Source organism: Bradysia coprophila (assembly GCF_014529535.1).
Source record: "Bradysia coprophila strain Holo2 chromosome IV unlocalized genomic scaffold, BU_Bcop_v1 contig_106, whole genome shotgun sequence".
Classification (NCBI taxonomy): domain Eukaryota; kingdom Metazoa; phylum Arthropoda; class Insecta; order Diptera; family Sciaridae; genus Bradysia; species Bradysia coprophila.
The window spans coordinates 4,329,332-4,354,063 of record NW_023503372.1 but is presented as its reverse complement, the minus strand read 5'-3'; the positions used below and the strand labels follow the sequence as shown (position 1 = coordinate 4,354,063).

General features: G+C 35.1%; 1 protein-coding gene across 1 annotated transcript; it reads right to left on the bottom strand.

The window, feature by feature from the left end:
• Window positions 1-11,838: 11,838 nt before the first annotated feature.
• Window positions 11,839-17,518, bottom strand: LOC119071043 (venom acid phosphatase Acph-1-like). The gene is made up of 5 exons (XM_037175644.1): window positions 17,380-17,518; window positions 13,058-13,156; window positions 12,911-12,994; window positions 12,697-12,855; window positions 11,839-12,642 (listed from the first exon to the last, which is right to left on the bottom strand). The coding sequence occupies exons 1-5, from the start codon at window positions 17,470-17,472 to the stop codon at window positions 11,935-11,937; spliced, it is 1,143 nt and encodes a 380-aa protein (XP_037031539.1). The 5' UTR covers window positions 17,473-17,518; the 3' UTR covers window positions 11,839-11,934.
• Between the last annotated feature and the right edge of the window lie 7,214 nt (window positions 17,519-24,732).

Genomic DNA, 24,732 nt, shown 5'->3' with positions numbered 1-24,732 from the left:
GTAAAGCTGATACAGCTCATGGTTGTATTTTCTTCTGCAATTACCGTTCATATTGACACCTCCAAAAATTGATCGAAGAATTCTCCCTTCAAAAAACAAAAGTGTCTGTTCGTCACTTTGTGTCGTGCACCAAGCTTCTGATACATATGCTACGACTGGTCGAATCAGCGATCTGTACAATTCGCACTTAATTCGCAGACAATGAAGTTGTCATGTACTTGGTTTTTCTCTCACTGACCTTTAGACTGAACTGACTTAACTTTCTGAAGATTGTACCGCTGGTTTCCACGTCGCTCTCTCTTATCACCTTCAAGCTCAAGAACAATATTGAAGAATAGCTGCCAGTCCATCGTCTTGTCTAAGTTCTTCCAAAGGTATCAGATAGATTGTTCCGAATTCTGACCTTAGCTGCCACATGTGACAGAGTCATTCTAAGCCAAATCAATATTTTTTTTGGGAAAACCAAGTTCCACCATTCCATAGTTTCCTCCAAATAACCCTAATTTCATTCCTAGTACTGGATTAAAACTAGTAAATAGGATAAAATTTGACATAGACAGGTCTCAAATTTCCTCCAAACTATCCATTTTCGAATTGTCCGTGAGGGACAATTAAGCACCCTAATATCTAAGCTTTCCAGCAATAACAAGCGATTAAGATGTGTCCTATAGCAGTAAAGATTTTGATGTAAGGTCATGTATCATTTGAGCATAGGGGAACTCTAACATTGTTGCTATCAGAAAGCAATGCAAACGTTCAAGAAAATGATATCAAATAAATTTAAACTTTATCAGATCTTTGAAATCGGAGAACGCTTGAATTTCGGTTGGTCGAGCTTTTCGCAAAGCTACTCTTAAAGTTTTAACGATTTGGGACCTAGTCGTGGGTGGGTATCGAACAAAAATTTATCTCGTGATTTTTAAGCAAAATAATTGTCCCACATGAATCACATAGCAGAGACTGCGTCTGTTTTCACTTTTTTACGCTGAATTTTTCTTTCCACATTTTTGTTGAAAACATTTTCGTTCTTTGAAATATTAATCCATCACGAGTTTTCCGTCGCATCAATCGAATAATTTTCAACTTTTATTCCTCTCGAATCTCATTAGTACCATTGAACACAGAAATCTATGATAATTTTCAACGAGAAGGCTTATTTCAACGAGAGTTACATTTAAATTGGTAATCTAATATACGCCGGCAAAAATCGATAAAGTAATGAAAAATGAAAATATGAAAATATGAAATGAAAGCTCGCATCATCGTGTTCATAAAATCAACAACAATAATGTAAATAAAAGGCATCCATCATCGCAAAATCAATTAAAATCGGAGAGCTCACAAAAATAGAATTTTAATTAATTAATCAACGCAAAGATTACCATTATACACCATCGCATCCATCCCGGAAAAAAATCCACCAGCTGAATTTTCAATCAATCAACTTTTAAAGATTTCGCATGAAAAGGGTGTATATAATTCCATCCACACTCCATCGAATAATAAAAAAAAAATGTGAACACAAAATCACTTGACATGTTTTCGTAACAACTATGCCAGTTGTGATTTTGCAATGTCATCAGAATGAAAAAGAATTCAGTGGGAAAGTTCAATTGAATTTCACTTATTATTTTTGTTCGCTTGATTCGATATTTCGAATGTACTCTAGCGTGATACAATCCGTAGTAGAAAGTGGAAAAATGCATATGTGTTCAGGGTCAACAGTATTCGTTGAAAATTCGTTTAAAGTTTGAGTGCTTGAGTACTGCTGCTTCATTATCCAGAATTGGTATGGTGTGATAACAGTGGCGGACTAAGTTATCTCTTGTTTTCAGAATGCTCAGAATTCGAAATTTAATTTAACAAAAACATTTCCCGACTTTTACATCCTACATGCGTCGAAAACCGTACATAACTCGGGATAAAAAATGAAAAGTCTCATTTTCGTGTGTTTATTGACTTCGGCTTCGTCTCGGATCAGCACGAAACAACAAATTCACACGAAAACTCTACTTTTCATCTTTTTATCCCTCATGTGAAATACTATTTTTTGGAAAATGAAACAAAGGTTGCAAGTGAAAAGTGTTCAAAGATCAATTTTTGATTATATAGTGAAATGTTTCAATTTTGTAAGTTTGAATCGCAGTTTGGGCGAGGTCGAGTACCAGGTGCTATGAGCCGATCGCCGTGACATTACTATAGTACTTTTCCTAACGCATGCTCAGAGGATTTTTTAGTGAATGAGTGGTTTCCAGCACGAGCCGGAGGCGAATTCGCTAAAAAGCCTCTTAGCATAAGTTAGGAACAACGTTTTCTCTATCTTGAGTCGGAAACGAGCGACGAGTCGTAATATTTCAACACTAGATACAGAAAACAATTAATCGATATCGGCGAGGCTATCGGAATGAAATCCCTAGACAAAGAACTGCGATGGTAAATTTAAGACAATTATCGACTCGTACATTTGGTCGAATCTTGCAATAAGTGTAGAATAGAATCGAAAACAAAATTACGAAAGTCACCTTCCACTCGGATTGTAGATGCAGAAACACACGAGTGAGTTTGCGAGTATCACAAAGTTGGTACCTCAATGAGTTAACCTCATGTAATGAATTACTTTCACAGCATCCAATGTAACTTACTTCCTATTACTCGGTTGCATTATGTTACTGACTTAATATCGTAATAAATACAATAAAATCATGTTCGAAGGATTTCGAACACTGATTTTGTTGGTGGTTGAGTGTTTTTCTCTTAAATTCATTGAATATGCATCCATATAAACCTACAAACTTTTGAAAAAGTTGGTAATTATGAACAAAAAGCCAAGTGAAAGTAGGAAATTCGAAGAAACTTTTCTTAAACGTGATGATATGCATGCCGTTGACATTAAATTTTCAATTATAAACTTTTTACAAAATTGTTCGAGTGCAGAATTGTAGTTTCAGTGTAATATAGTAAACTCCACAGGAAAATCAATAGAACCAAGAGATCTTGAAATTCCACCGAAAGGAAATGAACTTGATTGATGTTCTCAATCGGATGTTTGCAAATTTATTTCGATATTCGGTAAAATGCTCGCATTTATGTCAATAGAATGGTATTCGAACACGGAAAGCTTTACAAAATTTTATCAGCATATTGCATTGAACGAAAATTTTATGACTTGTCGTTGTTTCAAACTGACTGTCGTTATGGAATTCCTTTCAAATAAATGTTATGATGCTCAGCAACACGTAACACGTTATTTCATCGAAATGAAGTTGAAAATGCAGGTATACTGTTTATCTGCTGGCACGTTAGCGTGAGTTGTTGTTCATTGATTCGATTTTCTTTCCATTTTTTTATTAAAGATGAATGTGCGCATTTTGTGTACAAATACATTTCACAGGCACTTGAAAGTTTGTTTCCCAGTCCTCAACAGGCTTTGAAAGGAATTTTTGAAATACCCACCTTTTGCTGTGTGTGAAAGAGGAATGTTTCATGTCGATATTACATAATAAACTGCTGGTTATATAAACACGCTAAACATCGCAGGTAAAAAATTGAACGTAAAAAGTGTTCAGACGTGTTATACATGGGTATGCTTCCTGTACGGCAGGCAAAGATGCCACAGATGAATAATCGATGTTCTGAAATCTACATACCTAATATTAAAAGCTTTCGATTTGCCGACAATCGAAACGAAACGGAATTACATACATAAATTTGAATTGTGATCGAAAACGTGACCATTTTTGCAACACTTACCAGTGCAGCAATATGGGTGCAGTGTGTCGAGATGTGTGTATAATACGTACGTCGTCGGTATGCATTACAATTTGCAATTGCCAGTACAAACTGAATTTGATTGCAATCGGTTGAGTAAAACGTATCAGCAAAAAAAACTCCTAAGGGATGAAGGTGACGCAAGTCCTTGTGCCATTACTAAAAAATAAGTGAGTCATTAATTTTAGAGAATTCTTTTGAAAGACGACTTACCAAAATCGGGCAAAAAGTCATTCTACTCGAAATATCTGGTTTGGATGGCAAATTGGATCAAAGTAGATTACAGCTGAGACCTCTGCTTACACATGATTTTTTTCCAAATTCCAACAGTTACACTACAGTTTAAAAGTATTCGATCATTGCATGGTTTCAGTGTAAACTGACAGACTTTGAGAGGGCGCCAAAAATCGAAATGGTACCGGATTTTCACAAAAGATGGCGCATGATCCTTAATCTTTAAAGGAAAAATATAAAAATTAAAGATTAAGGATCAAGCTATCGAATGCACCACCTTTTGTGAAAATCCGGTGCCATTTCGATTTTTGGCGACCTCTCAAAGTCTGTCAGTTTACACTGAAAACACACAATGATCGAATACTTTTGAACTGTTGTGTATATTCCAAATTAGTATTAATTTCCACTGTTGAAATCAAAAGGAATTTTAAAGGACACAACGCTAATTTGTTCGAAAAAATACTATATTTTCAATTATAACTTAGTATCCGCGTCCGTTCTGGAAAAACTAGGACCATCGTTTTGTGTCAAGAAGTGTTAGTTTTGAGAACCTAACAATGATAAATGTTGAATGGCCCCTGGTCCCTAAAGGACTCTTGGTCCAGATGACGTCAAACAAGAAAATCTATTGAAACGTTTATGAGTTGCTGAATCCCATTTTTCCACAGACGCTCTCTAGCTAACTAAGCACGAGCGTGAACAATTTCAGTTATTTCGAAATGCGAAAAACGAAGAGGTTGCTGTAAATAAACCTTACTATTTTATCTTGCGTCACACCCGTTTACTTACGTGCGGGTGTGATAACAAATTGGAATATTTACTCGGTGATTGTATTATATGTAAATTTGTCGCATTTTTCTATTAATTCGTTGCAGTATTTCCAGAATTGATTTTGCCATTTTGTGTGTAATTTTTCGTATTTTAAATTAACTGTTTGTGGTGACTTTTGAAAATAGAATATCAATTAGTATTCGATAAAAAAAAGGCTAAAGTGTAGCTTACTGGTAACATCTAAAATCGTCATTCGACTGTTCCGATTAGTGGAAAATGATAATAATAATAATCAGTTAAAAATACCCTGTGCGGAGATACTTGTAAAATCTGTAAAATTCCTCGAAATCCCAAAGTTGTAGAACTGGGAAGATAGTGGACCATGTAAAATGATCAAATTGTAGGAACCAACCCACCACCACCTTAATAATCCTAAAAGTCCTGAAGGGAACCCAAAAAAAACCCGGAAAACTCACTCAAAATCCTGAAGTTCTAGATAGACGGTAGATAGAAGACGGTAGACCATGCGAAATGATTCAATTTTAGGAGCTTGCTTACCTAAGCTGGAGGGAGTGGTGTTCGGCATTCTTCCTCATTTGACTTCGCAAAATTTAAAAAATGTCTGAATAAGCGTTCAGAAGGAAAGTGTCTAGGAAGTAACTTGCAAAGCCGCAATCTGACGTATGATTTTTCATTTCGTTGAAAGTACTAAGATTTCGAAATATAGTTCCGAACAGTGCCAAAATGAGCATCTGAGTCAAATAGCCACATAGAAGTTTGTTGACGAACTTTAAATCCATATTTTGATTGATTTTTTTTCTTCTTCAAGTGAGTCTTATTTTTCTTATATTTGGAGTGGAAATGATAGACAACCGCCTCACTAAACGATATCTATATTTACTACGATATTATCCACACAAGAATACTAAGATCAGTTGTTATATTTAATGAATTTGATCATGTTATCCCAATATTTTAAATGGTCCTTCGCAGACTGTACATCCATACATCATTAGCGGTCGAATCATTCTTTGCAACAAAATATTTTTGTCGATTTGTGACAGCTTCGATTTTCTGGCGTGTGAGCTTCCCACCTATTCTCTGTGAAAGGTTCGCTTATTTTTCTTAGAAATTTTTATAATTTAGGTATCTTTATAGACAAACAAACGTAAAACATTTAACGAAAATAAAAGCGCCGGGTGGTAAGTTTGGTGAAAACTTCGAAGAAAAATTATTTTATTTTTCAAACCATTTAATGACCAAATCGTTTTACTTTCACTAAATTGTCCAAACAATTTTCCAGTTTTAATGTACACGACAAACACTTTTAGTCGTCCCATAACTTTACACTCAACTACATTATTATTTCACAGCGTCTAGCCAGAAAAAAATTCTTCGATTTCTCTTCTATTTGCAAGTCCACCAAAATCTTCTATTCAGAAAAATATACAGAAAAAATACGATTCCATTAAATAGACCAACAGAAATAAAGTAACTTTACAAATTGTTTTCGAAAAAAGGGGGGTATACACATAACATAGACATGTTCGGTTCAATAAAACCAATAAAGACGAACGTGAAACGTTCTCATATTGACAATAACCGTTTATTTGATAATAACCAAAAATTTATTTTTATTTTACGTCGTTAAGATTTGAAAAATCCGATATAACAATGATATGGTCGTTGATTGAACATGCTGCACGAAAGAAAAGAAAAAATATTTGACGATTCGTTTTCCCTGTTAAAGTTATATTTTCCGAATGATATCTCAATAGGGGTGAACCATTATGGTTCGTAAAGTTCGTGAGTATGATGATTTCGTAGAGTTTAAAATGTATATGAGAAATGTCAAAAGTTCACGAAATCGCCATATTCACGAACTTTACTAACCATAATGGTTTACCCCTAATATTTATAGGAAGTTAGATGTATGGCAGAATGGCTGTTGGTGACCGGATTTAGAACTATATTTTATTGCGAGTAAACACATAATTTTCCCGATATATTTTGTAATCTCTTATTTAATGTTGTTTTCGTTTGAGTGAATCAAACGGTGGAAAAAGTTCTATATTTATTCGGCGGAGTTACTGATCGCCCTCGAGTGCAAGTCGCACACAATCTGTAGCCGGCTAATAGGAGTATCGCGCCCATTCAGAAATCTTGCGTTAAGACTTACGATATTTTTTTGAGCATTCTGCAAAAGTTAAATTTACGATTTTTTGGGCAGCATTCTGTACAGGGAAAGAAAAGGGAAATTCGACATATTTTCTGAATGCGTCAATAACAAAAATTTACGAAGTAAAAATCGAGATTTTCATATATTCGACGAAATTTTTGTGGAATCAATTGCAAACCACAACTCCCAAATCAGAAAGGGAAAATTTACGGTTTTTCGGTCAAAATTCATTAAAAGGAAAAGTCACGATTTTTCGGGTAGGTCTCTGTAAAAGTAAAATTTCCAATTTCCGACCGTAAACACCCCAGTTCGAGTTCACACCAAATTCGCGAACAAGATGACATCACTTAACATCCTTTTCTAAAACCCAAAAAATTACAAAAAATGTATGACGATAGATTCGTGGAAAGGCGCGTCAGCATAAAAGGGATAAACCGTCAGGGATGTATTTCGAATGCATGTTTCAAAGGTCCAAAAAATTCTAACATCACATGATCTAAATTATTGAATAATTGAATTGAACTTATTATACTGAAATATTTACTTAAACTAACAGAGTATGAGATTTTGTATCAAACATTTGGAGATAATTTGAACAAAAGTAGTAATAGATTTATTGAAATTGCGAAGTCTAGTTAAGTTCAACATTTTACGTGTTAGAATGCTACGACGGAAGTTGAGATTTATCATACCTACTATATAGGACCAACAGAATTTCTGGTCTCGCACAGCCCTGCTTCCAGCATGAACATTGAAAATATTGGGAGGCTGATGACCACATTTTATCGTACGAAATACCAGTGCAGTTTGATTGGTCTAAGAATGACAGTAATTATTAACATAATAAATTTCTCATTTACGCGTTCAAAGTGAATATTTACGCACCAGAGTATTTACATAAAAAAAATACCAAATACTTGGTAATGGCCATAATGGCTGATCATCAGTCATCGACATTGACGGCGAAATGTTCAAACTAGTGAAGTAGAAGATTTTGTCTGATCAAATACCTGTCAGGTATTGCCTGAAATGAGAGTGGTAACAGATTTAGTTATTAAACCGTGTGACACGTTTATAGCTATGAATGGACGAAGATTTAATAAAAATGTGAAAAATACAGCAACCAAATTGAGTTCATATACCGAACCGAAACAAAGAGTGGATTATCAGGGTAACGCTTTCTTATAACAACGTAACGATTCACACCTTTTGAATTATACCGAATTTATGAAGAAATGAAGCAATTTTTCACGGACATTTCAATGTCACAAGGAGTATTATAATCTGTGGGTTGTTACCTTGCGCTTTTGTGAAAAACCATTGGTGCGTTACATTCGAAAGATAACTTGGTATGTAATGGGGAAATGGGGATTCATAATAAGAAACAATGTGCAAAAAAGCTTTTCGGTTAAGACCGTAACGGAAATATTGGTTAAGCTTTCCATAGAACGTTTTCTCTATGAAGCCAATGTTTCTATCGATTTGATGTTAGTTTCTTTAACTATAAAGTGTCTATAATCGTGGTTGACCCGCATTCACAAAAATATTATCATTATAGAAGGTGGAGTGTTTTGGTATACATAGAACGGAGATATAACTCTTCCTTTGACAGTTCTCATTGGTAAAATGTAAACGTAGACAATCAAGGCGTTAATTATTTGAAATTAACACGAAATTCCATGTGCAAAGAATTCGAACAATTATCTGTGTACGAGCAATGTACTAATGTGGGAATTCGTTGAGAATGGAATCTACTAAAAGCTCTGAACGTTAAACTGTGCTGCATAATGGATAATGACAGTCATGCTCGTTTTCCATTAACAATGCAAAACAAAAACAGCCATTCATTTTAATAAATTTAAAGTTTTTCCAGTGGGAACAGATGTGCTGTACGCTGGTAAATGAAATTAGTATTTTTAAATCAGATTACAGTACACCTTCGCAATATAATTTAATTGAAACCAATATTGAAAGAAGTGCACTGCACCTAGCATTAACTTAACGTCGAAAATATTTGGAGGCTGATGATACCAGTCTTTGCATTTCTTGCATTCTACGAAAATCTATAAATATTTCTCAAAAGAGCACGTTGGTCAGAGAGGGATGGGGATAACCTCCATAAAGGATGTTCCCAATTCAATGTTGCCAGACAGAACTCAAACATGAAAATTATGCATTTTGGGAAGTTAAATTTATGCTCTATTTATGGTATGTGGGGTATTTGGGAGTCGGTCAGACATTTGACACCGTAGAAATACTCATATTTATTAGGGGGGTCCAAAAAATAAAAGTGTCGAGGAAGTTGGCGGACCCCTGGGAAAATAAACCTTTATGGCCTCCTGATAAAAATTGTATATGGGGCCGATGCGATCCGAGTTGGTTTATGGGTCGCTCAAGGACGAAATGTGTGAAAAAACACTGAAATTTTCCATACATTTTTTCCATTACTTTGTATGAGAAATTTTTTTTAACGACAATATCAAACTTTTTTGGTCCAGACAACTTAGATTAGATGCAAAAGCAACAAAAATGCGTTGGTTCCACTTTTTGGAATTTTTATATCGTCTGGGCACACCTAACAATATCGATATAGACAAAAATCGACATATAATTTCCAAGTAATACAAAGTCAGGTGAGGTCACTCTTTAAATTAAGTGTTAGGTGTCGTTGTAAAGGTAATGACAGTGGCTTTCTAACGAGCCCACACACAATAAGTTTCAAGTTGGTGTCTTGACGTAACAGTCATTTGAAAATTGTCTGAGTTCACGACCCTGACATTTTTGCACCAAAATCGATTTCTATATAGCTTCAAAAAATTGTTTTCGAAAAAATTTCTTTTTGCAATGAAAGCTTATGCCATAAGCTCTCGTTAGACATGAATATATCCGATGCACATCCCATAAATGTTTTGGAAGAACCCAAAGACTGAGTGAACAGATTACGAATCTATGACTGACTTGGGAGCTGCGAATGCACTTACAAATCATTAAATTGGTCTCTTTGGATTATTCTGAAGTGAAATAATCCAACTCACCTTAAGAAGTGACCTCAGCATCTGTTAGTTACGTTCAATTTTTCATTAACCCTCATTTTCGTGGTTTTTCACATATTTCGTCATTGCGCGACCCATAAACCAACTCGGATCGCATCGGCCCCATATATATTTTTTATCAGTGGGTCATATAGGTTCGTTTTCCCCGGGGTCCGCCAACTTTTTCGAAACTTTTATTTTCCCATACGATTCTGGACCCCCCTAATATTTATGAAGTTATAATACTCGAAACGGGTCTGACCGGAATCCGAACCTGAACTAAGATTTCAGGTTTGACGCGAACTTGATCTGAGCTTAAAATTTTCGATTTCGGTTTCTGGTAGCCCGCATTTTTTCGTGAAAATCTGTGGCTTTGACTACACCTGATCCATCCTGAAACTTTCAGGTTCAGGTCAGGTTCGGGCCGAATCCAAAAGTAATAGTTCTGGTTCGAGTTGAACCACAAATTGAGAATTGCAGGTTCAGGTCAAGTTCGTGTGGAATCTGAAATTTTAGTCAAAGTTCGAGTGGAAATCCGGCTCGGGTCAAATTTCATTGAAACAGGTCCACCCGAACCTGATTCGAGTCTTTTAGGAGTTATCAATTATTTGAGACCTCTATGGTAACAATGCATGGAGGAGTTCCTTAATGGATGTCCCATTATGGGAAACAAATTTATTTGGAATTAGCTACCACAGACAATATTTTGTGGCGCTCAAAGAAATCAATTCATCCTTTCTATGGGAACTAGTTAATACAACACTCATATTTCACCAGAACAACCGTTTCAACAACGTACCATCGCTCACCTCTCTTCTGTTCATTCATACTATATTTTCTCTGCTGGAATGCTTATGATAAATATGGACTTTCGTTCGGATATCATTATCACTAATAATATGCTAGAAGCGAGCTATCCAATTGAACATAAATGGCAGCCATCTAAGAGGTGTATAATATAACACACATCATGCCATGATGCTCACAATTTCACAATGATGATGGTTCTGTTCCACACGATGTACGGAATGGACAAAATTACACACTTGAACTTTGGAAGTGTTACGCAAGTAGAGTTATGCAAATGGGATATGCAATATCCATCACGTGCACTTACGTTATATATGTTGAGACAGCCAAGTCAAAGTTTGTGAATCTAACTGAATATAATTCCCCAATGTTGAATATAATTTATGTAATTTGTAAACTTTTAACCCCTGAAAGTATAATAACTTGGCATATGGATTAAAATGGATGGTACTCAAATTGATGAAGTAGAGTGCAAACTTGAATATAGACCCTTGATAATGACAGGATTAATGAAGTGACCGAAAATGTTGGCTAAAAATATATTTGTAGTGAATTAGTAGTTATTTGAAAGTGATATATCTTGAAGCCTTTCAACGATTATGTGAGAAATATTGCTGTAGAATGATTCCCTCTGGAATGTTTGACGTTCGCATTTTGCCGCGAGATTTGTACTTTTCATGATACTTCTACGGGTGTTCTTGGTATGTAAAATAACTTACATAAATGTTTGGAACTTTATGTTTGGCCTTGTGTGATGGCAACCCTCGCCCTAGGCTCGATATTGGTATATAACACCTGAAGCTTAAAATTTACTTCGCACCTGTTGGTGTAAGGCAGATTTTAGAAGAGTTTTTATGTTCAACAACGGTGAGCCATTTCACATTAGAGTTTTATTATACTAAAGACCCGGAGTGCCATGTGGAATGTTGGTTCTTTTGTTGTTGCTTCGACCAAGCCAAATATGCTAAATGTAAGTGGACTCAATATGGTGTGAAGAGGTCTGCATGATCAAAGAGCGTACCAAAATCATTAAAAAACATTTATTTAATTCCTCGAAGTTATTTTGCTTCATTAGAAGTTAATTTTCATTTTTCGATGATATATTAGAGCCACATCTAGATATGCAAAATGTAACATCATTTACGGTCCTGACGGTGGTGGCGTTGTAAAACTTGGATCCCTTGCAGCACATTCCATATCCTTATCCACCATAACGAATTTCCTCGTCAATTGAACGAATCTGTCTAATGGACAAAAGTGTCCACATCCAGCGATAGTAAGACGGATTGCTCCACTCTTTGCACTGGTTCTCAAGTAAACCGAAATGCCGTACTCTCCAGTGGTCGTATCTTCAAGTAGCTCAAAAATGGCCATAATTCCATAGACTGGAACTTGTGGTCGCCACGCACCAAGGGCATGCAGAACATTGACAATCGTTGAATCGTGTCCGGTGTACAAAAATATTTTCCGACCGTCTGGCTTGAGAAAACCTTCCCTCTTATCCTTCCATTCTTTGATCATCTTTTGCAGGAATGGTCCGGCCTTGAATTTTTGCATTTCTTCCGTGTAAACGTTGTGTATGAAGTTGAGTTCGGTTAAATTTAACAATTCATCCGGATAATAGTTTCTAGTCCATTCCGGCAATTCCAATCCATATTCAGTCTCAGCTCGAAGAGTACTGTACAGTGACTGGACGTCTTCCGGTGTTTTTATATCCATTCCAGTAAAATATGTTAGTTCACTGTACAGTCGTTCGTTATCTCTTTGAATTCGTTGCAGCTCTTGGGTTTCAAATACTTCCTGTAAAGCTTCGTAGTATCGTGGACAGGGAGTTCGTACGAGCAACAACTGAAATCGCAATTACAACAATTATTCGTGTGATACGGATTAATTCCCACTTACGGTATCTTCGTCTAGAGGTTCGGAATGTATCGGTATCGGTTGCCAATTCAAATTTCTACTCCATTCCATTGCTGTATCTTCTGGAGGAAAAAGACCAGCTAAAACCATTGCCATTGTCATTTTCGTTCGTGTGACGCCCGTAGTCTGAGCCCATACAAGCTAAACACGGAGAACCAATTTATATGAAGTCTTAAATATAAACTCATAACCATACATCTGGCTGGTAAAGTGGTCCCAGGAATCGGCCATATCTTCGGTTAAGCCATTGCCCAGTTTCGTACATGTATTCCTTGCCTTGCTGCAAAGATTTTAATTTATCTAAGGCACGTCACTACAATGATTTGACAATGTTTCCGCTTACATTCGTGAGATGTCCCCATCCAAATGGATAGAACGTTTCATTGAAGTGGGGATCAGATGGATAAGTATCGGCTGGTGTTCTATGACCATGTCGGAAAACCTAAAAGGTTAACAACAAAAAATAATTTTTACTCTGTCGTAGTTCATTTGATCCAAGTATTTTCAGTAGATTTTCAAATCTTTTACTTCATTTCTTTGAACATGTTTTTCGATATATAAGATCGCACCACAGTCGGAGCTTTTTTTATTCCTGAAGTCTTCTGGACAACAGTTGATAGCTGTGCTAGTTTTTCGTGAAAAAATATTCTGAGAAACCTAAAGTTGATATAGACAGTGCAGTGAGTCAGTTGCAAATATATGATCTGCAGTAAAGGCGAAAAGTGAAACACAAAACTAAATTTATTTATAAATGCGCAAAGGTTGCAACAAATTATGTTAATCGCGCCAGATAAGAAAAATAAAAAATTTAGCCTTCAGTGTGTATCTGGTTGAAATGCGTCGCTATTTTCTAATCTAAATAAATAGACTGCGTGCTAATACTTTCACGCATCTTTCCAAGTTATCCATGCTTATCGCTCAAATAGTTTAATGAGTCAAGGTCGGCTACACAGCTACAATGTTCCACTTGACCAATGCCCTTGATTCATGATTAATTAATCATTAAGAATGATTGAAATTTCAGTCAATTTTACTGAAAAGTCTGATTTCATTCGATTTAGGCTGTTGTGAGAACTTTTTTTTCGCCGGTAATTCGAATGGATTATGGTTACATTTGTCACAATTATGGTTAAAAAGAGTTCCGAAAGGGTCGTGAATCGCAAGCTAAAGGAATAAGTAGAAATTGTCGGGCGTTATGTCACGTTATGTATAGTGATGTTATTGAACAGTACGTTTCATTAACATTGACTTTCCGGCGCGGTTCGGTCAATATTCCAGGGACTAACCTAAGGAACACGTGACCACCTGCTCCTCTCGAATACCCACCTTCAAATTCGAATTTGCCCACAAAATAAAATTTAACAGAAACTTACAAATTATGCAAATTTCACACCAAAAAGGACGACGATTAGAATATTTTTAACTTTTTTCTTATGATCAGACCGAGAGTTTCCAAGACCAGTTAATTATACGAAGTTTACTTGGGGTATTTGTCATTGAATATTTTCAATCTCATTCTGTCACCGAATTTAGTTCCAAAACAGCAACATTCTCCATTACCTTTTTTCTCGTTTTTTTCCTTCGTTTATGCCATTTTCATACCGAGGGGTAAACTACTCATGTAATTGACTACACGCCCTTAAAGGAATTGCCGGAACATCCGGTAAATAATAGTAATTCAAGGAAATACAGTCTGGAATTACAAGGAACTGACTGGAAGTAAGAGAAATTTATAGTATTTGAAAGTAATTGAGAGGAAATACGGATGAGTATGATGATCAAAAGAATCAGCCAATCCAAAAAAAAGTTGTTCTTCTCACTCGTTACACTTTTTGTGAATTGCGATCATGTCGATTTGGCTCGTTGAGCATTTTTGAAACGCTAAACAGAATCTGATTATCGACTTTGGTATTTAAAATTAAAACCAAAGGAAAACACAGTTCAGTCGCTGGTTCTTTCGTTCATCATATGTATCCGTATTCCAATTAATTTACTTTCAATTTCTATTTTTAGCCCCGTACGAAGTACAAAGGGGCTTATAGGATTACGATGCCGTGTGTAATTGATGGAATTCGAAGCAGACGGTAAGGGCAAAGTGTTTGCCTATGTTCATAGATGACGAATCTTCAATAAAAATTTTGTCTGTCCGTCTGTCCGTCTGTCACGTCAATATCTTGAGTAAATCAAATCCGATTTCAAAAATTTTTCCCTGAAAGATAGTCGAAATAGTGAGGCTAAGTTCGAAGATGGGCATATTCGGGTCGGCCCTTCGTGAGTTAGGGCCACCTAAGTGATTTAAGGTCTTTTGGTGATATTTATGGCAAAATAAACGATGGAAACGTAAATGGCAAATGATAGGCATTGTCAATACCAATCCAGGAAAAAAAAGTTTTTTAAAATCGGTTGAGTGGACCGTGAGTTAGGGCCTTAGAAGTGAAATGCTACTAGGGCCCTATGTGTATTTTACATAGAACTCGAGTAAATTTCATTCGTTTTTCGTAATTTTTGTTTGATTTGGAAGGTAATCGAATGCCGAATAGAATGTTGTTGAAAAAAAATTAAATTTGGGTCCTTGGCCTAAGGCCGCTACTAGGGCCCTGTGTGTATTTTACATACAACTCGATTATATTTCATCCGTTTTTCGTAATTTTTGTTTCATTTGGAAGGTAATCAAAGGCCGAATAGAATGTTGTTGAAAAAAAATTAAATTTGGGTCCTTGGACTTAGGCCACTACTAGGGACTTATGTGTATTTTACATATAACTCGAGCAAATTTCATCCGTTTTTCGTAATTTTTGTTTCATTTGGGAGGTAATCAAAGGCCGAATAGAATGTAGTTGAAAAAAAAATAAATTTGGGTCCTCGGACTGAGGCCGATACTAGGGCCCTATGTGTATTTTACATATAACTCGAGCAAATTTCATTCGTTTTTCGTAATTTTTGTTTCATTTGGAAGGTAATCAAAGGCCGAATAGAATGTTGTTGTAAAAAAATTAAATTTGGGTCCTTGGACTAAGGCCACTACTAGGGCCCTATGTGTATTTTACATAGAACTCGAGCAAATTTCATCCGTTTTTCGTAATTTTTGTTTCATTTGGGAGGTAATCAAAGGCCGAATAGAATGTTGTTGAAAAAAAAATTAAATTTGGGTCCTCGGACTAAGGCCGATACTAGGGCCCTATGTGTATTTTACATATAGCTCGAGCAAATTTCATCCGTTTTTCGTAATTTTTGTTTCATTTGGAAGGTAATCAAAGGCCGAATAGAATGTAGTTGAAAAAAATTTTAAATTTGGGTCCTCGGACTGAGGCCGATACTAGGCCCTTCAAAAAAATAAAATTTTAGGGCGATTTGAAATTTTTGTTTCATTTGAAAGGAACGTCGTACGGGGCTTCGTAATTGCGCTATGCGCAATTTGTAAGATGTACATATTACATAATAATTTTACTTTAACTACATTAACCGGCGCAATAGGCTTACGGTCAAAGTAGGGTGACAGACGCACTAGGGTCACGTACGCAATAGATATACGGGTTTGTACGGGGCTCAGTCGCAGCAAACGCTCCGACTGTTCTGATGGCTCGTTTTCAGTCGATTCCAATTAACTTCTAGTACTTCCTTCAATTACGATTATTTACTGGATGCTCCGGCAACTACGAAACTGCAGTAAATTCGGCGGTTTTTGTTCATTTTCTTTACATTTGAAGGAAATTATAGAAAATTAAGGGGAAAAAAATAAAAAAAATTTGGAAAATTGTTTCAATGAATTGGATAGTAACATTAATATGTCATTGATAGGAACTGAACAGCGAAACCGCCAAAACGGTATTAATCCGGTAATTAGAAATCAATCCGGTAATTGAAGGAATTGAAAGAAATTAGTAATTGCCACTATTTTGGCCGGTGAGTTCCTTCTTAATTGTCGATTCATTCGGATTGCTTTTGCACTACTACTTTTGTTGTGGTTACATTATAGCAAAATATTCAGTTCAATTTTGTTATGTTTTTGGAACTTTTTGGTACTCTAGGATGGAAAACAGTATACATAACTCGGATCGAAAAGCTGTGGTTTTTCACCACCTAGGTCAAAAACCTACCTTTTCGATCCTAGTGATATAACATACTACATCTTTATGTTATGACAAACAAAACAGAATTTTAAACTTTAACAACTGAAATTTGTATTTGGCGCCCCTAGGATAGGCCTATTTGCGCCCTTTTGTCGATATGCCCACCCATAGAACAATCCTTAGGTTATTCCCTGCAATATTCTATTGAACCCAGTTTCTGTGTCAAAATTTGATCTTTTATGAAACTTCACGTCCATTCTATCACTTAACACCATTTTTTGATCCATTTTCTGGGTCAAATTTCACTAGTCTCACAAATCTTACAATTTTTACTCAAATCAACCAATTTTGAACGAGTCCTACCATTGTGACATCTTCGACAGCTTCAAATATCTGTATTAAATTGCCCTTTGCAACGTTGTTTAAGTTACTCCAAGCTCAAAATCTATCAATTAAAATTCCTCCTTCAAAGGTAAAATGTGCAGATATGCGTTCGTTTCATCAACGTTTAATTTCGCAAGAATTAGCACAAACATCAACCGTATTGTCGAACTTTATTCAAAAACCCGTAACATTAGAAATTTCAACCACTCACCGCATGAACTAACCGCAAAACTTTAGTATTATCCTCGGATCGTGCGCTGAATGCACTAACGCACAAAATCACTACTAAACTAATAACTAGCATGATGTTCGCTTATTGAGAACACTTAGACATTGTGTTTGTGCCTTACAAATGGGTTGTATTTATACGGAGAGCTAATCGAGATTGATAATTGAAAAATTTAATTGCATCTCAAGCCTCATATCAAGGTTTTCAGTTGATTATAAATGGAAATTATCAGTGACGGAGTATGTGTACGTTATAGGGTATGCCACATACGCAAAACAGGTGACGTGTCTTTTTTAATGAGCTTTTCGGTTTGTAAGATGATTCTAACAGAATGTCGATTCTTAGTTTTATCATCGTTTGGCAAATGGTTCATATACAAATGGAAATGGAGAACATCTAAAGATGTCATACAAAAATTGCAGAAGCGTATCAATTGTATTACTAAGTTTCACGTGTCAATTGAAATATAATACGGAAGGAGACATAATGAGATATGCAGGCAAACTGTTGACTTTTCTCAGAACTTGTTAAACTGCCACAGATGAATCTATTTTTTATTGAAACCCAACACATTTGTGGTGGTTATTGTCGTCTTCAATTTTTCAAGAAAGGATTTTTGTAAAAAGACATCAATGAAAATACAATTCGAAACACCCAAACGTAGACTCTAGTTTAATCCATTTGACGGAAAAAATTTCCAAAAATGTTTGGCAGATGTATCGCAAAATGTATTTTAGTTTCTTTAGTTGCCGAAGTCACGGATGAACACAAAAACACTTGTAGTTGAACACTTACTGTTCTTCTCATTTATAAAAACGTTTATCAATGAAAGAACAATAGGTGTCCCACTACTTATACATGCCCGGAAGCTGGTGTCGCTGCCCTACCTGAAGCAATATTTTACAATTTATTTTTATTGTCTCGAAAAAAAATACAAAACACTTTTAATTGTGACTTTGGCACATAGGTAAAAAGACTCAGCGAAAATCTTTTAGCTTACTAAAGAGCTATCGAAGATCTGCAGACCCTTATTAACACTCAGCACTCTTAGCAGAGTCGAGTCCTATTAGAACTCGACAATTTTACAAAATGCTCTCTGAACATTATTGAAAAATGTCCGCAGAGCTTTTACGAATAAGACCGACGAGTCAATAAGTGTATTCTGATCTTTGCCTCATTGAACTTTTTTTTTTGAACTTTGATTCTGAAAATTTTGAAAAATTTGTGAGCAAGTTCCGAAAAATTCCTAAAAAAAACCGAATTCAGAATCAAAATGATCAAAAATAAACACTGTGGTCAAAACTTTCACGATTTTCATGAAACGCCCGACACTAATTTGAATAAAAGTAATTTTCAAAATAACTGATGATAAAATAATCAATTTCCTTTCTCTAAAAGCCTTTCATAAACTTTAAAGGCTTTTGGAGTGAAAAACGTTATTGAAAAAAGTTTGTTGATCCGGGGCGAAGCCGAGGTCAACAATCACACGAAAATGTGACTTTCGACTCTAGGGAAGCATACGAACAATTTTTCCTATCAAATACTAATGTCGCGTCGGCAATTCATTAAGATACAAATATTTTCTTGATCCAACATAAGCACAAAAAAGAAGTCTGGCGCTATCTGGATCTAAAAGATTTATTTTCAATTTCAGAATAGTTATTTGTTTACCAAGGAAGAAAATAGGAAATTCCAACAAGACCTAGTTGGAATTTCCTATTTTCTGCCAGAGGTGAACACAACGTTTTTCATTCATTATATGTGTGAGGTGACAGTTTGGGTGCAGAAAATATCTATATCTCTACCTGTCAAAATAATCTGGAAGAAAATTAAAAATTTCTAACACCGAATCCGTCATGTCAAAACAAGGGGAGAAAATATACATTTTCTCCACTGAACCGTCATCAGAAAAAACCTCAACAAAACAAAATTTTCTCATATGAAAAACATTTTAATTACATCGCCTTTTGAATGCTATCAACTTTCCAATTTACCAGAATAATAAACATATTTCTCTCGAGAATGAACATTTTGTTATTATTTTATAATAAATCTACAATGATATAATGAGGGCAATACGTTTGAAACATGATAATAATAAAAAACATATTGAAATGTGAATACTAAATGTTGTGAACATACTGAGCTACACAACAACAACGACAGCAGCAGCAGTACGACAACAAAAAAACCTCTGTATCCGAATGGTTATTATACATGTTTTATAAAATCATTATCCTTTTTTATGAATTCTCTACGAACATAACTCAACTACTCATTCTTTGATGGATACATCCGAATTTTGTCAAACGTAAAAAAATACATTCATCTTATTTCTGTAACAAACATCTCCATCAATTTTTTTTTTTGCTTCTTCTACTTCTTTTAACAAATATTTAAGAAGTATACCGTGCAGCACCGTTCATGTCATACGGTCGATGATGATGGAAGCAAACAAGATCTCCTACACACGATACATCACGGAATATGCTTTAGGATGACACACACAAAAAATGATAATATTGATGCACAACACTGACCTAGAATAACCCCAATAAGATTGTTCCAGATGTTCGACGATAAAAGGGAGATCCCTTGAGTACAATAATCGACAATAAAGTGCATGGTGCAATAAAATGTAATATAGAGCTGTAAAATGAAACAATTTATTTTACATGACGTGTATAAAAGAAGAGGAAGCTCATATTATATCTCACTGGGTATGCTGTGCTTTAATTCAGAAGGCGGAAAATGAACTTAATTTATACAATGAATCAGAATTTTGCGTTGTTTGTTCTCGGTTTTCAGCTTCGGTTATGATATAGTAGTAGTAGTTCCTCTTTGTCTTTTCGTCCTGGCTGTGTTTTTTATGGTTTCCATGCTGTTTAGCATTCACAAAATTATTGATCGTTAAGAAAGAAAAAAAACTCTTTTTAGAATGTCTTTTCTTCAGCACGGAGAAAAAATTATTATTTAATACAATACGCTGGAAATCGATATAGTCGAAAAAGGGGATACTTGGATATAATACGACAACGGTCGAAGAAAATTCGAATATAATAACGAGCAATTTTTTTTAGCAAAATCAGATGGCCATTTGTATACAAAAAAGACACTTAAATGTGACTTGAGTGGGAAATAATCCACATTTGTCATCGTAAGTATTTTTTTGTTGTTTCAGTTTTTGGAAGGGAAATGGGACGTCTGAAGCATTTTTTAATACATTTATGCGCCAACGTTCCTTTTGTTATCAGGAGACGTTGTTGGCATAGCACTGCTCCTAGCATTAATATAGAAAATATTCAGTGGCTAAAATCACAGTTGTCTACATTTCTTTTCAAAATAGAGATGTGCTAGCAAGGCTTCGCCCGGGATCCACAACCAATAACAATTTATTGAGTTTTATCAAATCGCATTGACACTCCTTATCACACTTACATGTTTGATTACATTGACACTCTTCATCACACTGACACTCTTCACGACACTGACACTGACGTCATCACACTGACACTCTTTATCACACTGACACTCTTTATCACACTGACACTCTCGCTGACACTCTTCATCACACTGTACTCTGTATCAGACTGACACTATTCATTTCACTGACACGCCTTATCACACTGTCACTCTCCATCACAATGAAAATCTTTATCACACTGACACTCCTTATCACACTGACACTGCTTATCACACTGAAATGGGATAGCTTATATTCCTGTCGATTAACAGACTCGCAGGTGACATTAAACATTACAACAAGGATCAGTGTTATCTGCCATACTTTGCGAAAAAGGAAAATTGGTCAAGAAACCAACTCCTCCTTATTCTTTCTCATTATTATAAACGTAAAAAGGTAGAAAAATCTGTTTCGTCAATGTGAATATGACCCGATTGACTTTCAGGTCACTTCATCTTTGAATTACAAAAATTAAACCTATTTTTTGACATTTCCTAATTGAAATAGTGAAATAGTGAGAAGTGTATTCTGTCATCTGTTAAACGCAGTAGTGACATATAGTCTGCTGTTAGCCTACAAATTTTTAAAACATGACCCCTGTCTTAACGAAAGAAATGCAAAGACTAATAGGATATCATCAGGCTCCAAATATTTTCTATGTTTATGCTAGGAACAGTGCTATGGTAAAGCATATTTCAAGTTCAAGTTCAATTGCGATATCATATTCATTTCATATAGAAGAAGATGCTTTTAGTCTGAAATCCGTCAGGAAAATCAAAAATTTGTATTAATTTTTTTGATTCATTCGATTCGTTGACTTATTTTAAGACAAAAGTTGTTCAACGATATATGGAAAAAAACGCATTTTTAGGTGGCTAAAAGTGAAATCAAAACTCACAACATTTTCTGTTTTAAAAAACGTCGAAACACTGTGTCAACAAAATGTATCGACTTTTTCTTAGTACGGCTATGTTATCGCTTTATATTCATGACATTTCAATTTGTATTTGTAAACGTGTATTGGTGTTAATAACTTACTGCCTGCTGACAGTCTGCTGACAGTCTCCTAGACAGCATTAACAAAAATGTCGATTCGTTTGGTTCGAGAGTGAGAAATAATTTAGAAATGAATTTATAAAAAAATTCGTTCGTTTTAAATTGTTTCTAATGATGCGAATATTTTTTATTTTGGTTGTAGAACCAAAATAAATTATTAAAAAAAATTCATTTTCCCGACGGATTGTTCAAACGGAGACGAAGAGATTCTGGAAAATGTTTTTCCAAAAATAATCATTGCATAAATATAGGTCGTTTAAAAAACGGCAAGCGTAACGATCGCAGTATAACCTGTTACTTCTGCTATTCAAAGTATTTCGTAGTGTTTGATACAGAATCTGTTACATCGTTCGTTTGGACATTCATTTCCCCCATATAACATCGAATAAATAAGAGCTCATCGCTTTTTATTGCCGTTGTTGTCGAAAACAAGGTGCCACCTTTCTGTCTGTTAAATATTTTCAAGAACCGAATTTGATTTCCATTGAGAAAGCTAATTTTTCAAGGTACAAAGTACAAGTATGAGTCCCAGAAACACTTCCCTTTCCAGAAAACAAAATGTCATAAAATTGATTCCACGAAAATGTGCTAGAAATCTAGTTCATTGCGATGTGCTGTTTGTATATATAAATCCGGAATCATAAAACACGACGAAATTCACTATCCTTTGTACCAATAATATCGATAGCGGCGTAAACGAAAAAGAAAATCTTTGATTTCCTGGTCATTCTCAGAACTAATTAAAAAAAAATATTTCCGGAAAATGATTGGATTTTTCGAAATTTTCCATTCACCATAGAAAAACGAAAGAAATTCACCTGAAAATCATAGGGCTTTCGAGATGTAATCTTTTAACGATCCATAAAGTGAAAGCATACAACACATTTTATATCCATGTTATTTACCCACACAATGTTTCCATATTAAAACCGAACTAAAAAAAAATAAAAATAAAATCGTTCTGTCTGCTCAGCATCCCCATACTTTGATCCCCAATTAAATTCTTTTATGTCCAGAGTTTGTACACGGACGGTTTTAAAATTGGTTATTTGTTGCCCTCACTTAAAAACGTTAAAAAAAATCCAAATTATACGACCGAATTCTGTGATATTAAACTTGTTCGAAAAACAAGCATTAATCATTTCCATATAAAAATCGGATAAAACTTTACGGTCATAAATTTCACAATAAACAAAAGTCGCACACATTGTAATACTGGATACCATTTTCATTAGTGATAATATCCTAGCTCAGGGCCAGACATCCCAGATTCAACGCGAAACCAGGAACTGTGTGAAAACAGAGATGAAACGAAACGAAACACCAACAACAACAACAAAAAAAACATTTCCGATAAAAGCACGTGCATCAAACATTGTTCCCAATCCCAACCTAATGTTTGAAGCACACAATGCACAATATTCTCTACTCTGCTACTAACATATAATCGATCGATGGATTCTTTTATTTATATTTAAACCATTCCATTACAATTTATCCCGATTTTCCACCATCGGAATCTGTAGTGAAAACACCACTATTGTATGTGGTACTATATGTGTATCGTTCGACATACATGTACGATACGAATATGTGTTTCATTTTTATCTCTCTATGTCAACTATCAACAAGGTTCGGATAACATTTGGCACAATGCCAACAAGTCAATGTTCTTGCAAAATGTTACCACTTAAGAGAATGTACGAAGAATAATATTTTTATTGTTATTTATTTCAATTTAGCATTATCCGATTAGATTTTCTTTCGCCTTCGTTTATTGGTTGTTGTTGCTGTATTGTTGCTGGGAACATATCGTTTAATCAGGATTCTATGAGAATATAATAGATTTCGATTAAAAGAACCGAAATTGAATGGTCTGACCAGAAACGGGTGTGTAGTCTGATGTGATGCTAAAATAAATATTGATGACGAATGTGTCTTCGACGTCTTTATTGGTTTAATTAATCACATCGAATGGTGTAGACGGTCTTTTATTTAATCCAAAAGAATTTCTTCCCATTCTATTTTACTTGCAAGTTTCAATTTACCGTTTGAAGATCAAAGAGATACGGATATAATTGACGAGAAAAGACAACTTAACACTTTGAGGAAATTCACGTTTACCTGTTCATAACGTGATAGTAATTGAAGAAATCAAAATCTCGAGTAGGAGGGTTGTTCCACGTAAATTTGCTGCGAAGGTGAAAGTTTGTTTTTCTGTTACAGGCGGAGAAAAATTAAAAGTTACAATCCATTTCTCTTTCGTCATTCCATATGCATAACCAATGTTATTAGTACATGTAACGATACATGTAACGACGTATGAGCCGAAGGCGTAATAATTTCGTATACATGTATTCATCATACTATGCTTTAATGTGCTTCATTGGTTTGGGGCTGAGATAGTATCTACGAGCAATTTTAACAAAGCAGAAAGTCCTTTCAAAAATCTTCGAGTGAACTTCCATCCCGTTTTATAAGAACTTTTTCAGTATCAAGGGCGGATAAATGTACAATTCTGCCGTACGTTCTTTTACTTTCGACAAACATTTAATGCTTCTACTTATATTGTTCACTGAAACAAAAAATTTCTTTTAAACCGTCCGACGGTGTACGTATACACCATAAAAATGAAACGAGCTGTTTCAGTTTTCTAATTTGGAATCAAAAATATAAACAAAAATGGAGCAAACAGGATAGTGTTTATAGTCACCCTACTTCACATTTTGCAGGCATGATGGTAGCGCCGTCAGTATGAGCGCTGATTGAACTAAATTTATATTGTGGATTCCATTATTTGTTGGATAAAGCCCACA

Excerpts from the sequence above, each read along its gene's own strand:
- LOC119071043 (XM_037175644.1), bottom strand. The coding sequence starts at position 17,472 with ATGCTAGTTATTAGTTTAGTAGTGATTTTGTGCGTTAGTGCATTCAGC. Across the intron at positions 13,157-17,379 it reads TTTTGCGGTTAGTTCATGCG|GTTTTCCGACATGGTCATAG; the intron begins GTGAGTGGTTGA and ends TTAACCTTTTAG. Across the intron at positions 12,643-12,696 it reads AACCTCTAGACGAAGATACC|TTGTTGCTCGTACGAACTCC; the intron begins GTAAGTGGGAAT and ends TTGCGATTTCAG.